Raw genomic sequence first — 21,740 nt, 5'->3', positions numbered from 1 at the left:
CACCACCTGTCATCAAAATTTGCAGATGCTTATACCCCTGAACAGTCATTTTGAGACATTTGGTTTCCAGACTACTCACGGTTTTGGGCCCGTAAAATGCCAGGGCGGTATAGGAACCCCACAAGTGACACCATTTTAGAAAAAAGACACCCCAATGTATTCTGTTAGGTGTATGACGAGTTCATAGAAGATTTTATTTTTTGTCAAAAGTTAGCGGTAATTTATTTTTATTGGGTTTTTTTCACAAAGTGTCATTTTTCACTAACTTGTGACAAAAAATAAAATCTTCTATGAACTCGCCATACACCTAATGGAATACCTTGGGGTGTCTTCTTTCTAAAATGGGGTCACTTGTGGGGTTCCTATACTGCCCTGGCATTTTAGGGGCCCTAAACCGTGAGGAGTAGTCTAGAAAACAGATGCCTCAAAATGACCTGTGAATAGGACGTTGGGCACCTTAGCGCACCTAGGCTGCAAAAAAGTGTCACACATGTGGTATTGCCGTACTCAGGAGAAGTAGTATAATGTGTTTTGGGGTGTATTTTTACACATACCCATGCTGGGTGGGAGAAATCTCTCTGTAAATGGACAATTGTGTGTAAAAAAAATCAAACAATTGTCATTTACAGAGATATTTCTCCCACCCAGCACGGGTATGTGTAAAAATACACCCCAAAACACATTATACTACTTCTCCTGAGTACGGCGGTAACACATGTGTGGCACTTTTTTACACCCTAAGTACGCTAAGGGGCCCAAAGTCCAATGAGTACCTTTAGGATTTCACAGGTCATTTTGCGACATTTGGTTTCAAGACTACTCCTCACGGTTTAGGTCCCCTAAAATGCCAGGGCAGTATAGGAACCCCACAAATGACCCCATTCTAGAAAGAAGACACCCAAAGGTACTCCGTTAGGAGTATGGTGAGTTCATAGAAGATTTTATTTTTTGTCACAAGTTAGCGGAAAATGACACTTTGTGAAAAAAACAATTAAAATCAATTTCCGCTAACTTGTGACAAAAAAATAAAAACTTATATGAACTCACCATACGCCTAACGGAATACCTTGGGGTGCCTTCTTTCTAAAATGGGGTCATTAGTGGGGTTCCTATACTGCCCTGGCATTTTAGGGGCCCTAAACCTTGAGGAGTAGTCTTGAAACAAAAATGACCTGTGAAATCCTAAAGGTACTCATTGAACTTTGGGCCCCTTAGCGCAGTTAGGCTGCAAAAAAGTGCAAAAACATCAAATTACATCCTAGCAACACCAAATTTGCCGGATATGTTAAAAAGATAGTGGGAAACGATATTAAAAAAAAAAAAATTAAATTAAAAAAAATGTAATGTCCAGAGTGTGGGAAATTACCCCCAAAAAATGACGTGGGGTCCCCCCTGCCGAGCGCTCTGTAACCCCTTGTCCCCATGCATGCTGGGATAGCCAGAATACAGAGCCCCGGCCGCATGGGGCTTCACACCATGAGCTATACCAGCCCGCATGGACCATGGTATGGGGGGCTCTGGGGGGAGGGGCGGCTAAGCCTTCCCCTCTCCCCCCGAGCCTTTGTCCAATCCATGGACAAGGGCTCTTCCCCACCTCTGATGCCCCAGGAGGAGGTGGGGCGATGACTCCATGGGGGGGGTTTCATGGTGGCATCTGGGAGTCCCCTTTAAGAAGGAGACCCCAGATGCCCACCCTCCTCCCAGGAGAAATGAGTATAAGGGTACAAAATACAAGATGCCACCATGAACCCCCCCCCCTCCCAGTGAGTCGTTACCCCCACCTCCGCCTGGGGCACCGGAGCTGGGGAAGAGCTCCTTGTCCATGGTTTGGACAAGGGCTCGAGGGTAGAGGGGAAGGCTTTTTTCCTTTGAACTTTTAAAATCATTTTATCAAAAAGTATAAGGTCTGTTTGAATTTTTTTTTCATTTTGTTCCCACTGTTCTCAACATTCCCATGCAAATTTGGTGTTTCTGGCATTTAAGGGGGCTTTGCTATTAACCGTTAAAGTAGGCAGCGGTTGGAACTTTTCCCACACTCAGCAGAGATCTTTAAAATTGATTTTAAAGTATAAGGCAGTGATGGCTAACCTTGGCACTCCAGCTGTGGTGGAACTACTAGTCCCATAAGGCATTGCACTACTCTGACAGCTCTAAGCATAATTTGGAGAGGCAGAGGCACGATGGGATTTGTAGTTTTGTCACAGCTGGAGTGCCAAGGTTAGCCATCACTGGTAAAAGGTCTTTTTGAAAAAAAAGATTTTCCTCTTGTAGTCAGTGACCCCCTCCGCGTACCCAGCAAATTTGGTGTTTCTACTATGTAAGGGGGCTTTGCTATTAACCGTTAAAGTCGGCGCCATTAAAGTCTATGGGAAAAATGCGAACCCAAACTTTTTTGGGAAAAAAAATTTGCGGTTCACGTCGACACGAACAAGTTCACCGGCAAACCGTTCGGGACAACTCTACTGCACTCTGCAGTGTTGTCAAAGGAGGGGGCATACACACACCAAACTGAGTGACACAATTGCACAACGAATGCTCAACTAGCACAAACAGTGGCAGTGCTCTGAGCTGAGCCTCACCGTCTGTCTCCTGAGCACGCCATAAGGAGGAGGAGGAAAAAACGGCTTAGCAGTCATGTGACTGCTGTGCAGTCAGCTGACCCCGGCCTGACACCTCCCTCTCTGTGTGCCTGCCCTGCACCGTTGTATTCCAAAAGGAAACTGGTGGCAGGGCAGAGGGACTCGGGAGACATATCAAGCGAGACTCACTGCATCTCGCCGTGCGTGTGCCCAGATGATTGAGGGGGCAAGACATTTATTTGAGGGGGCCCCCCGTAGAGCCAGCCCCGATGTCGTGGTAAATTTTCCGCAACACCCCAGTGTGAAAGTACCCTCAGCCTTCAAGTATCAGTTTCAAAATGTGATGTTAAAACTCAAACCTTTCCTGTACCTGTTGGCGGCTGGTTCCCTCCTTCATTGTACGGTGGTGGTTGTGGTGCATACACTGCTGGATTAAAGCCTTGGATAAAGACAGACAAAGCAACGTTAAACTTAATCCTATACTACATAAAAGGAGTTGACTACTAAGGTTGGAGGACAGTGGATAACATAATTGTTCTTGTATTAGTAGTCTTTGCTATTAGGATGTTTGCAACTCTCATGTGGGTCATATCAGATTAATACAAAGATTGCTAAAAGCTTAGTGGATTAGACATTGGTGAATTGCAGGCACATGTACAGTATGTACTCACCACAAAGAACTTATCTGTTATTGCTTCCAGACCACGCTAATTGAAATCTATGCCCTGTTTGTGACCTGTTATCCCTGTCAGGGCTTAGATTTCAATTAGCCTGTTGCACGCTACTGCCGCGCTGCTCTCCCGCTGCTGCAGCCCACTCACCCTGCTGTCAGTATGACAACAGAGCTCAGTGAAGCAGTCTGGAGCCGATTTCATTGGCTCCTGCCCCTGTGAGCCAATCTCATTTGCTCACATAGATCACAGGGTCAGGAGCCAATGAAATTGGCTCCTGACCGACTCACAGAGCTTTGCTGTCACTCATAACGACACAGAGCAAGTGAGCTTCAGCAATGGGAGAGCAGCGTGATTGGTGGATAGGTGCGGCGTGATGTCGGTAGGCCCTGGTTTTTGTACCAGTGGTCTCTGGTCCTTAAAGGGGCCAGGTACGGCTGGTACTGAAGTGGTTACAGTACCTGAGACGGACAAAATAAAAAAAAATTATACATACCTGAGACTTCCTCCGACCACCTTTAGGCTGACCAGTCCCTCGCCGTCTTCCAAGGCTGCCTGGATCCTCCACTAGGCAGCCTGGTAATTCTGTCAGTCGGTGCCAGTTGGGATTCTACAGCTGGGAAGGGTTCTGTGGCTGCGCAGGGTCAGAAATCTCACGGTGACGGGAGCACAACGCAGAGTAAGCACAGACTAGCAGACGTACAGGGCCGAATTGCGGAGGTTTCAGGCGGCACAGGACGGCGAGTGACCGAGCAGCCTGAAGGGGCTGGAGGAAGCCCCAGGTAGGTATAATCAGAGATGTGACAGCAGCGCTAGGAGTTTGGCCTATATGTAGGGGAAATTGGTTGAGAGTTATAGTTACTGTCACATGGTAACCGCAATGCATGCTGTTCAGCGGTAGCAGCGTGGGGGTAACTATCTGGATGCCCCAGGTTCAGCTATTATGTAGCCAAAGCCCACATTTTAATTTAAGCCCTAATTTAGTGTTAGGCATAGATAGGAGATTAGTGATATGAGTAGGTAGTGGGGGATTAGTGTGAAAGATTTTGAAAGGCGATAGTAGAATATCATTAATAATACAGTATTACCCAACCCAACCAAATCACAGCTAAAGGTGGTCATACATGGTACAATTATTCATTTTTTCTATTAGATAATTTTGTTAGATTATTGCGTTAGATCGAATATAAAGATTTTTCCATCATGTCCGATCAGATTTTTCTCGAAAAAACGGGATAATCGTTCAAATTTCTTGATCGGAAAAAAAAAAATATTTTCAACTTTCATTCAATTCGATTATTTAGATCGAATAAACGGAAAAATGGAAAGTTTTTATTGCATCGTGTATGGGCACCATAATTGCCTCTCAGCATCATATAGCCCAAGTCAGACCTGTGCGTGCTCAGTTGGACTGGACTTTATGTGGATGATGTCCGCCTACTATACGAATCATGCAGTGGGCGGGCAAGTCCATGGACCCAGCCCACTACAGGTATTGCTTTTTTACTTTCTTGCAAGGGCCCGGACATATGGATGGGGCAATTCATTGGTGGCGTCTCTACCACTCCTGTGGACACCCAGATATCACCCACCATATTTAAATTTCATTCCAAATGAGCTCACACAGCACTGACTTTGGGTATGTGATGGTGGAGTGCAATTTGTTGTGATTGGGGGGGGGGGGGGGGGGGGGGGATGTACTACCTCTTTTTACATGTGTTTTAACATTAAACCGTAAGTGTTTTTCTTTATTACGCTAAGGGCTTTGTACAATCATTCGGTTGTGTGACAATTAACTTAATGTAACACAGGTTTATTAAAGAGACACTGAAGCGAAAAAAAAAAAACTATGATATTAGGAATTGTATGTGTAGTACAGCTAAGAAATAAAACATTAAGATCAGATACATCAGTCTAATTGTTTCCAGTACAGGAAGAGTTAAGCCTAGTACACACTAGCAATTTTGATAGGCCAATCATTGGTCAATTTTACCACATACATGTAATATGACCATTTACCTATATAATCTGCATAGAATAGAAAATTTGTTTGGCCCCTTTACTACATGGAGGTGGTAAAATTGACCAATCATTGGCCAATCAAAATTGCTAGTGTGTACTAGCCTTTAAGAAACTCCAGTTGTTATCTCTATACAAAAAAGCCATTATCTCTACGACTTTCAAAGTCGTGGAGAGGGTAGTTTTCTGACTTTTATTATCTCAACTGTTAGTTAACTATTTACTTTTCCTCTGGCAGAGGAGAGGTCATTAGTTCACAGACTGCTCTGAAAGAATCATTTTGAATGCTGAGTGTTGTGTAATCTGCACATATTAGAGAATGATGCAATGTTAGAAAAAACACTATATACCTGAAAATAAAAATATGAGAATATTTTCTTTGCTGCTAATCTTCTAGTAATTATTCATAGTACACAACCAATTCATTATATCATATATTTTTTTTCGCTTCAGTGTCTCTTTAATGTATAAAGAAGTGTAACATTAGCTTTATGCATCCTGCAAGGCCAGGATTTTTTTCTGGTTGCTTGAGAATTCTGATTAACTGAGATCTGGATAACAGGGGTTTTATTAAGCAAAACAGGATCTAGACCAGCGCCGGGCAAACTACGGCCTGCCGATAGGCGGCCGGATTCCTCTCCTGGCAGCCAGTGTGTAATACGCTGGCACTTCCTGACGGCGGGTCATGTGAATCCCTGTTGCCATGGAGACACGACGCTGGAATCAGAGAGCAGGTGAGGTTTAACCCCGTTATCGCCCACTCGCGACCCTGCAGAGAGGGAGGAAGGATGTGAAGAATTGTAGGAATGCAGCCAACGGCCCGCCGCATGAGACCCGAGCCACGCAAAGTGAGTCCAGCCCTGATCTAGATCAAAGCTCTCAGGCATTCCGTAAGAAAAGCCGCTATGTTTCAAAGTATGTGGCCCAAGAGCAACATAACAGTTACAACTGTAAAGGTGCCCATCAATAATACAATTTTAGGGAACGATCAACCTTACAATCCTATGATTAGATAGGAAATAAATCGATCAGGCCCATAAACAGCATAAAAAACATAACCAATCTGATAATTTCAAATGAAAGACTGTTTTGAAAAATGGATCAATGAAACCAATAAATTGAATTTCATTGTAGACTGGAACCATCAACACTTAAAGAGAACCCGAGGTGGGTTTGAAGAATATTATCTGCATACAGAGGCTGGATCTGCCAATACAGCCCAGCCTCTGTTGCTATCCCAAACCCCCCTAAGGTCCCCCTGCACTCTGCAATCCCTCATAAATCACAGCCATGCTGCTGACACACAGCTTGTCAGAGCTGGCTGTGTTTATCTCTATAGTGTCAGTCTGCTGCTCTCCCCGCCTCCTGCAGAACTTCAGTCCCCGCCTGCATCCCTTCCTTCCCTGCTGATTGGAGGGAAGGGACGGGGGCAGGGACCGGAGCTATCCAGGAGGCCGGGTAGAAGCTGAGACTGACACTACAGATGTAAACACAGCCTCACAGCCCGGCTGTGATTTATGAGGGATTGCAGAGTGCAGGGGGACCTTAGTGGGGTTTGGGATAGCAACAGAGGCTGGGCTGTATAGGCAGATCCAGCCTCTGTATGCAGATAACATTCTTTAAACACACCTCGGGTTCTCTTTAATGGGCACCTTAAAGAGACACTGAAGCGAAAAAAAAAATATGATATAGTGAATTGGTTGTGTACTATGAATAATTACTAGAAGATTAGCAGCAAAGAAAATATTCTCATACTTTTATTTTCAGGTATATAGTGTTTTTTCTAACATTGCATCATTCTATAATATGTGCAGATTACACAACACTCAGCATTCAAAATGAGTCTTTCAGAGCAGTCTGTGAAGTAATGACCTCTCCTCTAGCAGAGCAAAAGTAAACAGTTCACTTACAGTTGAGATAATAAAAGTCAGATAACAGCCATCTCCACGACTAAAGCAGCCCATACACTCAGCCGATATTCTGGCCGACCGATCGATCCCGATCGATCGATCGATCAATCGATTGCAAATCGGTTGGCCAATCGACCGATCGACGGCCGATTTCGATCGATTTCCATCGAACTTGCAGGGTGGAAAATTTAGGTCGATCTGATGAGATTGCTTATCAGTTTGCATTGGCCTTAATGGAAATCTGATGGCAAAAAAATGCCATCAGATCGAATTTCAATAGATTTCAAACTGAAATCTATTGGAATTCTATCCTGGTAAAAAATGTTCTAAAAACGCATCAGATAGATCATCAGATGCATTTCTTACCTATCTGCTGCCAATCTGACGAGTGTATGGGCACCTTAAGACTTAAGGCCCATACACACGTCGGATTTGCGCGAACGACGGGTCGTTTGAACGTTCCGTCCTTCGCACGTTTCCGCATGAAATCCGGCGTGTGTACAGACTATCGTTCGGGAGATAAGACTGGTTACCAGCGATCCGCCCGCGATCCGCCCAGCGATTTCACAGGCAATTTTGGATAGCAGCCTACCACGCGGTAGGCCTGGGTTTGATTCCTGGCCAATGTATGTGAGTTGGCTTTTGAAATCCTACAAATCCCTAAGCAAGCTCATTTTTCTCTTGTATATATCATAACGGTACATGCTAGGCTGGCTTCAGCATGTAGCATTGTAGTGTGTTGGTGGTATAATGGTTAGGATAGCAGCCTACCACGCGGTAGGCCTGGGTTCGATTCCTGGCCAATGTATGTGAGTTGGCTTTTGAAATCCTACAATTCCCTGGAAGACAAGTGTGTGAGTGAGGGAGCTGTGGTGGGGTGCAATATAAGGAATAACAATCAGCCAGGAGCAAGCTAACAAGCCTACAAGAGCCTAACTAAGCTTTCCCTAGCAGTGTCTGTCAGCAGCTGTCCCTTAACTAATTACTGTAGGCAGACGGAGTGAGTAAAACGGCAGGAGAACCTTGCCTTTTATAAGGGAGGTGGGGCTCCAGGAGTGAGTGTAGTCTGATTGGTGACAATGTGCCTGCTGACTGTGATGTTGAGGGTCAAAGTTGTTCTTAATGGAGCATTATGGGGGCGAATCGAACTTCCGCAAAAGTTCGCCTTCGCCGGCGAACGCGAACCACCTAAAGTTCGCCTGGCCATCTCTAGCTCAGAATGTATTAGCAGAGGTTCAGTGACGTATCTATAGGGGTGCAGGTATGGCTAGTGCCATGGGAGCCACAGCACCAATGGGCGCCATGCCTTCACCCCCCTTCTCCATGTGGTGTGTGCTACTAAAATGTTTACATTGAGCTGCCACTCAAAACAGTCCCCCCCCCCTTATCACCGTGCTGCATGCAGCTGCTGCTGCTAAAATGAAGGTATTGAGCTGCTGCTCAATCTCCCCCTCCTTCTCCCCCATGCTGCCACCGCTAAAACGCTTACTCAGGTTAGCAGTGACCAGAAGACAGAAGATCGGCACATAGCAGCAGCGCTGTGAACTTCATGTGCAGGAAGTTACATCATCGTTCATTTTGAAGTTCACAACATGGCTACTGTGTGCCACTCTCCTGTCTCCTCCTGGTCGTTGCTGACTTGAGGTCAATGTTTTAGCAGTGTGCAGCATGGAGGGGCGGGGGGAATGTATTGAGCAGTGGCTCAATACATGCATTTTAGTAGCGGCAGCGTGCAGCAAGGGGAAAAGGAGGAGGGGGACACTGTATTGAGTGGTGGCTCAATATATACAATTTAGTGGTGTGAAGCAAGGGGAGAAGTAGAGGGGGCTACTATATTGAGGAACATTTTAGAAGCTGCAGCTTGGGTGTGGCATTTAGTGGTGTGGGGGGGGAACGAGGGGGCATTTAGCGGCGTGGGCGAGAAGGAGGGTGCATTTAGTGCCATGGGGAAGAACCAGGGGGCATTTAGTGGTGTGGGGGAGGAGGGGGCATTTAGTGGCATGAGGGAGAATGGGGGAATTTAGTGGCATGGGGAGAACGAGGGGGCATTATTGGTGTGGGGGAGAAGGAGGGGCATTTAGTAGCATGGGGGGGGGGGGAATTGAGGGGGCATTTAGTGCCATGGGGAGAACAAGGTAGCTTTTAGTGGTGTGAGGGAGGAGGGGGCATTTAGTGTCATAGGGAGCAGGAGGGGGCATTTTGTGGCACAGGGAGGAGGGGGCATTTCGTGGCATGGGGAGAAACTTTCATTGTGTGTACCAGGCATTGGGTGGAATGAGGCTCTCTGCAGGGGAGGGGACACAATTTTATTGTTTGCCATAGGCGCTATTTTACCCTGATACGCCCCTGCAGAGGTTCAACATGATAGCCAGGCATATACTATTTGTAAAATGAAGCAATAAGTGGCACCATTCATATTTCTTTCAGGTATCCTTGAAGCTTCTTACCTCCTGCTTGAAATTGTGCTTGATTTTCCATACCAGGGGGATAAACTGGAGTTGGCATCATGCCAGGGTTTGCTGGAGGATATCCTGGGCCTATGAACTGATTTCCTTCAAGACAAAAAGTAAAAACAAGATGCTTTTTACAGGTCTTTACTACTGTTCACTGTAAAGAGAGCAATGGTTACTGGATGGTCATCTCCTGAACCACTCCAGAAATTGGGGTCCATAACACAGAAAACAAAAAACAGAACATGCATTTGTGAACACCACACTTTAAATATAGTACAGTCTTTGGATTATTTCGGTGTATTATAGTTAGTTCCATTTAAGCATAAATGCTGTTGCATATATTCAAATATTTAAAGCACCTGTGTGTTCAATAGTGTGAGACATGAACCATTAGTGGAACACCTCAGCACACAGCAGGGCTGAAGTCACTGTACAAAGCTGTCACATGGGAGAAAAGGGCGACATTAATGTCAGTTACTAGTAGGAAAATCCACCGTATGAATAAAACATTGACTTGAATAGTAATAAGTGAAGAAGGCCATTATTGAGGCAGGGGACACACTTGACTGTTTTCGTGCGCGTTTTCTGCACAGAAACTCATGTTAATCAATGAGGTAGTTCACACTTAATATGTTGTTCGTGCATAGAAAAAAAACTGACATTCTGCATGATGACTCTGCACATTTTGTCAGTTTTCTCTATCAATTACATCAGCTGCTGTGAAAAAACGCCCGCGTTTTCCTGCATAGAAACACACTTGGAGTGCAGGAAGAGTACACAGAAAACCGCACGCAAAAAACTGAAAGACTAGTGTGTTCCCTGCCTGAAAAATTACACAAAATAAGGAAATTGTGGGTTCACCAGACAATAAACATTTCCATGAAATAGGTTTATTTAAACTGATTAAAATTTAGTGCATTTTTATGAAAATAATCTGTGGTGAAAAACTGGTGTAAAATCAAATTCATAAATATTGTTGGCCTATTCCCAAACTGGAAAGCAATAGATCTTCTTATAGGTGGCCACACACTATGCAATTTCTGATATTTCTTTTCAATTCAGGCATTACAATCAATTTTTCTGATTGATTGTAACATTTTAAAAAATGTGATCAATGTACGGTACCACACGTGTGTTCAATTATTCCCCAATTATGTAAAAAAGGTTGAAAATTGCTTGGGTCTATATATTAATGAATTTACAATCTACCCTACAACATTCAATTTTCATAAAAATTGATAAAATAAATAAATAAATAAATCTACCACTCCCAACTGACTTTTATCGAAATATACAGGGAATCCGATCGCATTTCTCGGGCGAATGAAAGAAAAAAGTTTTCAATTTTTCAGGATAGTGTTTTAGGTTTATGGGAGTCATACTCAACATTTATTAAACAAAAAAAACCTAGTTACCTTGTTGTTGAGGATCCATATTAACCACATAAGGCGGAGGTAGAATAGACAGATTTATTTCTTCCGCAGGATATCCTGGGCCTGTTGGTTGCTGCCTCTCTGAAGACATATTTTAACAACTGAGGATTCTAGTGATAAAAAGAAATTATTATTTAGTAATGAGGTTGACAAGGTCAGTGCGTTCCTACATCTGTGTGTGTGTCACATGTTTACCTAGTACAATAAAGATCTGACATCTGTTAAAGAGAGGCAGAGGTGCGTGGGATGGTGAGGTTGTTTTTTTATATACATTGTCTACACTGGCTGATATTCTTTTCAAGATCCTATGGAATAATAACGAAATCTAATTTAAATAACCATCAAAAACTTGTGCATTACTTCAACTTAATTCAAAATCACTGATCTCATCCTAACTAATATAGTTGTTTTAAGAAAGTCATGTGACATATTTTAACTAATGCCATATACCAAAGGTAACATGTAACAGAACTTATTTTTATATTACCCAGACTTATCGATGCAAATACATTTTCACATTTTCTTCCTGTTCTTACTCGCTTGCTGAATTATTGCAAATACGTTCTATTCAAAATTATATTTAACATTAATAACTAAAAGAGTATCTATATAACCAGGCGGGCACGTCTCCCCTACATCATCTACCTGTCCAGTCTGCCTCCACCAATTACATCAGACATCAAAGCCCATCCTCCACCTCTGCCTTACATATTTCACTATTCTGACTAATCAGGGACACGGAAGTGAACAGAAGCCAGGAAGACACTGCTCAATACTTGAAGCAAGGGGAGCTGAACTCTGACCTTTATGAATGAGCCATACTTGACACATCAATAAAAAACAAACATCTGGCTTTGTACAGCGCTGATCCACTTCTGTATCATGCTTGAAGAAGAAACTTTAAGCATTTTCTGGCAGTCTTTCAAAACCTATGTACAGTTTTAAAGGATCACTATCGCAAAAAAAAGTAAAATTGAAATTGCAGGTATATGAGCTATATAAAATGTACATTTGTTCCCAAGTAAAATGCCATATAAATGGCTTTTCTCCTATGTTGCTGTCGTAGGCAGTAGGCAGAAAAAATCTGACAAATCTGACAGATTTTCGACTAGTACATTTCCTCATGGGAGATACTGAATGGCAGTTGCTTGGTTCTACAGCCAAAATAGCAGACAAGGGAGTAGGGAAGCCACCCGGCATCCTTACATAGGTCCTTTCCAGGGGGTGCTTTAGTAAAGATTAATAGAAATACTGAAAATCCTCCATGAGGAGATGGAAAATGAACAGCAACATAGGAGAATAGTTATTTATGGTGCATTCTACTCTGGGAGAAATGTACTTCTTATACAAGTGTATTTTACATTTTACCACTTTTCGTGATAGTGGTCCTTTAAAAGCATTTATAGTCATTACCTAAAGCAAGGTGTTATTTTTTTTACAAATATTATGTTTCGCGGTCTTCTCCATAAGTAACAACCAATCACACCTTACTAGTAAAGCATTAACAAATACATACTGTAAATGGACGCCATTCTTTTACCATCCACACAGAGTAATGAGAGCATTAAGCTGCAACACGTTAATCATTAGCTATTCATTAGCTAATGTCCATTTCAGTGTTCAGTCCTGTAGCTAACCATACTGTAGATCCAGGAAGCCTTTTTTTTCTACTGCTGGTACATTATAATTCACCTCCTCCATTAGGGCATCAGTTCTTCCACTGTACAGAATCTGAGCTCTGATTGGTTATGTAACAACATGTGTAGAAACAACCCTGAAACGAGTATATGGCTAATCCAGACAGACTTGAGTTAGAGCACCTGATCTGCACACCAGGCAATAAATAGAAGAAAAGTAAATACATATGGCAGCCGCACATCACTTTCACCTCTGTCAGATCTGACAGATTTTGGACTAGTACATTTCCTCATTGGAGATACTGAATGGCAGTTGCTTGGTTCAACAGCCAAAATGGCAGGCAAGGGAGTAGGAAAGCCATCCGGCATCCTTACATAGGTCCTTTCCAGGGGGTGCGTTAGTAAAGATTAGTAGAAATACTGAAAATCCTCCATGAGGAGATGGAAGCGTAATTTCTTGGCGCTTTATAAATACAATAAATAATAATAATAATAACCTTGGGTTCCCTTGAAACTTTAAGTATAAATTGAATACATGTCAGAGTCCGGCAGCTGTAAAAATATTAGTATACTGGTTAAGGGCACTGCCTCTAACACAGGGGACCAGGGTATAAATCTCGGCTCTTCCTGTTCAGTAAACCAGCACCTATTCAGTAAGGAGTCATTGGGCAAGATTCCATAACACTGCATTGTGGCCTATTGAGCATGCATTTAGTGGTTGCAGCTCTCAGCTTTTTGTTCTGTACCTGCACTGAAATCATATTACACTAGTCCTACTTAGAACTTACTGCTGTTCCATTTTTAAGTATTTTCTTTTTATTGCAAGGTTAAATAAACCAGCGCTTTATTTCTGCAGGTGAGGCAGTCAGACTAGCAGTTGAATGCAGTGGCAGCTGTCCTGAAAGTTAAATAAAAGCCAAAACACTTTTATCTGTCTCAGCAAACACTGCTAATAAGTTGATAGTGCTCAAAACTTCAAAATATTATTATTTCTTGTATGGGAGCTGAATGAACCAGACTTTACATGACATTACTGCTATTTATACTTGACACAAAAAAATCCTCTCTTAAATTGAAGATAAGAATATGAAACACCAGGAAAGTTCTATTTATTATTACTACTAGAGATTTCACGTCAAGTTTGATTTAGCTAACTTATACCACGGAATGATCTTTGTCAATGTGGTGAAGTATATCAGTATAATAAATGAATTGTTGGAATAGTAAAGCCTGCAGAAGTAGGACAATAACCTAAATGTGTTTCATATGTATGTGTGGATGTCATTTAATTTCAACTACATGGTAGTGATGAGTCCATTAAGTCTATTGGAAATGTGTCCTTTTAAAGACGAAGTTGAACTATGCTATGGATGTTACTTTGTTAAGCTGACCATACGCTTATAGAGTTGCACCCAATCTTCCAAAACGATCGATTCCTTTCTGAAAATAATCAATTCAGAAGGAATCGATTCCTACCATACACTGCACAGCAATTTCCAATACATTCCAGCAGGGAATCTATTGAAAAATCGATCAAACTGCAGAGTTGCCCTGTTCGAGGCAGTACAAAGCCATTGGCTATTGATCTGCCAATGTTCTTGCCCTGCCCCCAATTGTTTTACATTTTCCATCCTGTCTGATCGATACTTGCGATCATTTTTAAGTCAAAATCAATCAAACATGAAACAAACAATGTGACATCTTGAGGAATCTATTCCCAGCAGATGAATCAAATCTGCAAGGAATTGAATGAGAAAAATCCATGAGTGTATAGTCACCTTTAGTTAAAAAAGCACTGTAACAACATTTTTTGGACTCCCTTTGACTTTACCCAAACGCAGTTGCTGAGAGAATGCAGCAGGGACAGCATTTGCTTTTAGGAAAAAATCATATTGCATAGCGGGGATGGCAATGGAATGGAGCACCGCGATTACTATTAATTCGGTGGCAGCATCACGATCAGACAAACACGTTTCAATTGGAATGCATGAGGTGCACAAAGGCCCTAATATATTAAAATACTTGTTTTAACAGTATTTGAAATCGCCCTCCTCCTTCTGAGACAATTCCACATATTCTTTTTTTGGCTGCATATCTACACATCTAGGCATCCATCTTTTGAGAACATAATGGCTGTTGAGAAAAACACATCTTAGGAAGTTTATCAGCAACAATAAAGGTGGCCATGCACAGTTCATGAAATGCTAACAAGCTATTGTGTTTAGAAAATAGGATGTGTATCGGATCGTTGGATGAGTGGTCATACAACCAGTGCTACAGAGTTTATTAAATGAATTGATCATCCATTGTCTAACAACACCACACAAACATTCCATCAAAATAATGCAACAATTTCCATATCCGAAAGTGACACTGGCAAGCCTAGTTGCATCACCAGCTGGTAATACATCCGAAATTTCCCAATGGACATAATGCAGTTTGTCACTCATTCGTAATTTCATCTACCTGAAATATTTGTGGTAAATCACCTGTCAAGAATAGTTATAGGACAGGATGGAGGTCAAGGAGCGTACGAGAGAATTAGCCGCCAAGAGACTTGGGCGCAGGATACAGCTGATATATGGCTTACCCTGCTCCTACACAAGTCCCGGCGGCGTTAATTACTATTCCCCTTCCAGGTCCACGTGGATGGTGGGGAATGATGTAATTTGGCTTCCAGCTATAACTGGCGGCCGAATTACTGTTTTAAAAGTAACTTCAGCTCCGTCTTCTGACGGCGCCGAAGTTACTCAGTGTGCGCCGTTAAGCCGTAATTCCTATTATGGTCTATGGTGGCCCTGGCTGCGCCTAAGTCTCCTGCGCTGGATTCGTAGTGTTCAGGTCAAGGAATGCTTTTGACCACTTCAATTTATAGTTGTTGAAAGTTAATTATTTGTACTATAGGATTTTATTTTCCTAGTGGACTGTTTGTAGTTATTTAAAGGTTTTTTTTTTTTTCATTATAAAGCTTGCTTTTTTCTTACCTGTGGCTGTTGTGGAGTGATAAGTGTGTCTGCAAAGTGGAGGACGTCTGAGGTGTTCACACCACCAATATTTACCTTTGGATGTAATTTTCTTACTTTTTGAATTTAAAGCAAACCTGAACTGCAAGTAAACTGTTAAACAATTATCTATTCTGCTACGCCTTAAAGAGAAACTCCGACCAAGAATTGAACTTTATCCCAATCAGTAGCTGATACCCACTTTTACATGAAAAATATAATGATTTTCACAAACAGACCATCAGGGGGCGCTGTATGACTGATTTTGTGCTGAAACCCCTCCCACAAGAGGCTCTGGTACCTTACGGTACTCTGGGCAAACTGCCACAATGTAACAATGACACACACAGGAAATGGCTGTTTATAGCTGACTGTTAAAGCCAGAACAGCTACATAATCTGCCCACAGTAACAATGTCACCATGTAATACATGTCAGAATGTGAATCTGGGAGAGGAAAGATTTTACAATGAGCAAACTCTGACTAAATCATGTATACATAATTATTGTAAAAATTAAGCACCTTTTTATATTAAATTATTTTCACTGGAGTTCCTCTTTAAAATGACTTAGGGCTTATTCACAGTGGGACGTTGCATTGTAATGCGACATTAAAGTTGCAACGCAGCATTACAACGCAACATGAAAAACGGTGGTAATGCACATAAACACTGCATTACCATTGCATACAGTAGGTTAGGTACAGTAAAGCATACAGGCAATGAAACGTATGCTTTCCTGTATCTGGTAACGTGTGCGTTTAGAGGTAACGTGCTGCAGCAGTGTTACCATAATTCTACGTTACAATGCGATGCTAACGTCACGCTGTGAACGTCCCATAGGATTAGCATTGCAGTGCGGTAAGCTGCGTTACAAGACTTTATAACACAGCTCCGTAACATCCCACTGAATGTAGTCTAAAAGGTAATCTGTAAGAAAAGAAAAAACCCTGTGGGCTTATCTCAGGAGGGGGAAGCCTCTGGATCCTAATGAGGCTTCCCCTATCCTTCTCCATCCCGCCTATCCAGCGCTGGAAGCCCCCGAAACCACAGCCGACAAGTAGCGGCTGCAATATTTACCTTACCTGGCCCCCGTGTAGGCCTAGTAGCAGCTTTCTGATCTGGCTCATGTGGAAATAGCCAAGCTCAATCAGGTCATCTCTACTGCACAGGCATGACTTGCCCCTCCCATCTGAGCCCAATTGGAAAGCCGCTACTGCACCTGCGCTGGATAGCGGTAGGTAAATATTTACCTTCCCGGTGTTCGGGGCCTTCCAGCGCTGAATCGCCGGGATGGAGGATGGGGGAAGCCTCATTAGGATCCAGAGGCTTCCCCCTCCTCAGAAGTATCCCCCAGTTTTATTTTCTGTCTAATAGCTAAAAATTAAGTTTAATGTTTAATTATCTCAAGTGAATGACAGACTTTCATACATTTTGATTCAATCTATGAACTATTGACCTTTTTTGTCTACTCACTGCACTCAGAATCTGTTCTCTGCTAGGCAAGAGTTGTACACTGTAGTCTGACTCAATCCCAACAAGAGAGCAACTGTCACTTGTTTACCTAAATGTTTAGCCCTTTAAAGAGAACCAGAACTGAAAATAAAAAGTCAAAATAACCATACACAGGTCAGACTTACCTCCTGTGCAGTCTACTCCTCAATCTCTTTCTCCTCTCCTGCGTTCCATTTGTCCACTGTGATCACTGGAATTCTCCATCCTTCCTTTTAAAAATGACCATTAAACCATAACAGCTTTCTGGTCAGCACACTGTTAAACTGTAATATCACCCACTTGAGCCATAGGGAAATATGGACATTACCTTGCACATACAGTTGTAACTGACAGCTGCTGATATATAACTGACAGCAACTGATATATAACTGTCAGAACTAGAAGGGATCACTATAAGAAGAAATAGTGAGCTTATGAGAGGAACGGACAGTGAGGTTAGTATGTAATATTCATTTGCAGCTACATCATGTGTTTATTTTAAATACTTTTACTCGGTTCAGGTTCCCTTTAAGGCAGAAAAAGAAAAAAAGGAACACAGCCTAGTTATTTGCATGCTTGGCATTGTACCTACATGTTTATCTCATCATATCACATGTCAGTTCAGGTTCACTTTAAAGCGGATCCGAGATGAAAAACTAACAAGTAACTTGCCTATATATCTTACCTAAAGTTTAGATAGTTTACATAGCAAATCTAGCTGCAAACAGCTTCAACAGATTGTGATTAGTTATTCCTGTGATACAATGAGAGCGGCCATGTTCTGTTTGTCACATTACACACAGGCAAGTTGATCTGTATCTCCAGCCCTCAGCCTGTGAAAACTTCACTCCCCTCTCCTCCTCCCTTTGCCTCTGAAATCTCTGACTAGTAACCTCCTCTTCCTCCTGCCCAGACTGAGCTCCCATAAGCCCTTGCTACTAAGGCTTAAAGTGCCAAGGCTCTCTGGAGAAGCTGTAAGCGAGGCTTGTTTAGTTCATAGGGAATTAGAGTATTAAAACAAAACAAAAAAAGTATTTGGCTTGAGGAATGCCCTATAAACTATATGAAAGGAACACAATTATGCAATGAGTAAAAGTTTATCTCGGATCCACTTTAAGATTTATCTATGAGCAATTAAACTCTGTATAAAGTGAGTATTTTGGCACAAAGTGACTTTTTTGATGTTTTTATTTAAGGATGAGCTCAGCATTCTTACACATGGATGACCTGAATGTCAACAAAAGCTCCTTCCCATCAAGAACTTTGATTGACACTGGTCTGTGTTGATGACAGTGATACATGACCCAACAACGTCTGCTGGCAATCAAAGTTCTTATTTTAATTCATATCAACGAAGTATAAAATAACTTGCAGTGTACAACTGTATTATCATTTTAAAGGACGCTCAGCAAGAACAAAATAGTAGGTTCAAACACTCACATGAATAGATTTGCCTTTGCAGTACAATTATCTTAGAGCTTCACATATCACAACAACACTATGGACTTGTTACCAGAGACCACAGAAATAGTGCAGTCCAGGTTTATAACATCTATGTGAACAAAGTTCATGTTTTTCTACACTTTTCTTACATCAATTTACATCATTCTTAGATAAAATAGAGAACGTCATTTAATCGATGCTACTTTGCAAAATAAGTAACTTGAAGTTGTCTTGTTTAACTTTTGCTTTATGTAATTATAGATAATACTGATTCCCAGTAACAGTAATTATACAGAGGATTCGTTCAGGCTTTGCCCATGCAGTTACTCAGGTTTTAAAGTGAATCTGAAGTGAAAATAAACATATGTTATAATTTTATGCGTAGTGTGGATGATAAATAGAACACATTTCTCATTTTATTTATTTTTAGTTTAATGGCTTAATTTTGAATAAATTGCATCAGACCATCACAGTTGCTGTTTAGAATCCACACTCTGGCTGGGTAAGCTGAAAGAGAAAAGGAAGTAGTGACCCTTTGATCTTTCTTATACTCGAACCTCATTAGAAGCCGTATCTCACACTCAGCTGTTTTATCCTCTATTTACTGTTCAGGAAACTGGACTGAATTTGACAAGCTGTGGACAAATTTTTTTTTGAATAGATAACAACTTTAGTTTTTTTCTAACTCTACCTGTACTGGAAAACAAAGAGACTTCAGAGAATTTCTTACTAGACTTAGTATTATACTGTATATATCTATGTTTATCTCATGTCACTTCAGGTACACTTTAAGCAAAAACATAAAGCAAATCCTTTGGATGCTGATGTAACTGTGATACATTTAAAAATGCTTAAAGGGAACCTAAAGCGAGTAAAACTATTTAAAATAAACAAATGACGTAGCTGCAAATGAATATTACATACTGACCTCACCGTCAGTTCCTCTCAGAAGCTTACCATTTTCTTCTTGCAGTGATTCCTTCCAGTTCTAACAATATTTTGTCAGAGCTGAAATATACCAGTTGCTGTCAGTTATATATCAGCAGCTGTCAGTTACAACTGAATGTGCAAGGTAATGTCTATGTTTCCCTATGGCTCAAGTGGGTGATATTACAGTTTAAAGTGAACCTCCAGACTAAAAATCGACTCAGCAGCACTGAAAAGGCCTGGTGTTTCTTTAACAGTTTCACAGCATCAGAACGTTGTTTCTCTTATACAAGCCTCATTTTTAGCTGCACAGAAGAAAACTGGCCAGGCATTTTTCCCCTAATGCTGTGCAAAGCATGATGGGATTTCTGATGTTGTTGTTCTCGTTCTGCTGTTTTGGTGCAATTTTTTTTTTTTTTTTTTTTTTTTTTTTACATTTTGAATTTGACATTTGAAGCCTAGCGCATGCAGCTGGGAGGGGTTATCAGGACACAGGACAGTTGGAATTGTGTCTTATGCTCCCTGTCACCTCCTTTTAACCAAAAAGATGGCTGCCCCCATGACAAAGATGGCGGCCCCCATGAATCACAAACATTTGCCTGTTCTTTTAAAACAGGGTGGGTAAAAAATTATATTACCTATCTATTCTAATTAACATAACTAATGTAACTTAATGACAGTATGTTTGTTTAGGCTGAAGTTCCCCTTTAACAGTGTACTGACCAGGAAGCTGTTAGGGGGTAATGGCCATTTTTAAAATGGAGGGCAGAGAATTCCATTGATCACAGTAAACAAATGGGACACATGGGAGGAGAAAGAGGTGGAAGACTAGACTACACAGGAGGTAAGTATGACCTGTGTATGGTTATTTTGAATTTTTATTTTCAGTTCAGGTTCTCTTTAAAGGGGCGCTATGGCGAATTACTGTTTAAATTAATGCAGCATAAAATTAAGCCAGCATCCAAAAGAAGCTGCAATAAAAAAGCTTTAGTTTAAAAAAAATAAACAGAGCTGCTTGCTCCGTCACTTTAGCTTTCAGTATCCCCTCATTTGCATCCTAAGCGTCGGACTAAACAGACCAGTACATTACTTATGGGGGACATCTGGTATGACTGTTTATTTTTTTCAGATCTAACTTCCCTGTCATCTGGTATCTGGCAATACATTGAACAGTACAAAGCTAGCGTCGGTAGAAGCATTATCCATTAGACAACATAGGATCTAAAATCTTGTCTAATCTAGTCTAATACCTCCTGGTGCAAGGTGTTAGAACAGGGAAAAGATCATTGTCAGGAAGATATCATTTATTAACCTCATGTACCAAACATTATACAGCGAATGCCAAACTTAAGGTGAAGGCAAATTTTGGATCAAAAAAACAGATAACCTAAGAAGAGAGAAGTCTCTGGATCCTCAAGAGGCTTCCCATGTGTGAGTAGGCTCAGGGAACTCATGCAGGCAAAGTACAGGCGTGCTTGTGCATGAAAAGGGAGGGTGGCCTGGATCAGAAATACAGCAAGCTCTTGCTGGTTTTCTTTCGGGATCCACAATCGGTAATGGTGGTCCTGAGGACAGAGGGAAATCTCTACAGGATTCAGAGAATTCCGCCTTCTTTCTAAATAAGTGTCCATTTTTTTGACCTGAGATTTGCCTTGGGTACACTTTAAGAGTTTTGGTAACTTCCATGATCCGCAGCGATTGCATCATTGGGATAGGAACAATGTAAATATTCCAAGATGAGATCAATATAATCACCTTTTCACAGATTGAGGAAGATTTAGCACTTCCATCACAATTGTATTGCCAACTCTGACCTAACACTTTTTGTCCCAATGCTTAGACCTGACTCATGTAACCAGTACTGTAATCCCAAGGATTTACCAAGAAATGAGAGTTACTGAGGAATTAAATTACCATTACTTTCTCAGCAGTACATATTGTTATATGAAGTGCTACATAGATTAGTATAGTATATAAATAGGAAATAGAAAGGTAGCATCCCCACCAGAGCCCTTGAACCTTAGGGGTCCACCTCCAGTAGTTGCATCAGCTCTTGGTTATCATGCCTATTACACCTATAGTTCTGGGGCCCCAGTGTAAAATTTGTCGCTATTTGTAGCTATGTCACTGTGTGAGTATAGAGATACTTCAGTTGTAGGAAAATAAGAATCGTT

General features: G+C 41.6%; 1 protein-coding gene across 10 annotated transcripts in view; it reads right to left on the bottom strand.

Moving 5' to 3' along the window:
- LITAFD (LITAF domain containing) overlaps positions 1 to 21,740 on the bottom strand; it is a 311,228-nt gene that overhangs the window by 36,844 nt on the left and 252,644 nt on the right. For all 10 annotated transcript variants that reach the window (XM_068244656.1, XM_068244664.1, XM_068244657.1 and 7 more), the window contains 3 exons: positions 11,048 to 11,175; positions 9,627 to 9,731; positions 2,950 to 3,018 (listed from right to left, as the gene is read on the bottom strand). In XM_068244656.1, coding sequence (XP_068100757.1) covers positions 2,950 to 3,018; positions 9,627 to 9,731; positions 11,048 to 11,156 — 283 coding nt within the window. In that variant the 5' untranslated portion in view covers positions 11,157 to 11,175. The remainder of the gene's footprint in view (positions 1 to 2,949; positions 3,019 to 9,626; positions 9,732 to 11,047; positions 11,176 to 21,740) is intronic.

This window comes from Hyperolius riggenbachi, chromosome 7 (genome assembly GCF_040937935.1).
Source record: "Hyperolius riggenbachi isolate aHypRig1 chromosome 7, aHypRig1.pri, whole genome shotgun sequence".
Classification (NCBI taxonomy): domain Eukaryota; kingdom Metazoa; phylum Chordata; class Amphibia; order Anura; family Hyperoliidae; genus Hyperolius; species Hyperolius riggenbachi.
Note: the sequence above shows the minus strand (reverse complement) of the source record. Positions and strands in the feature narration are given on the sequence as shown.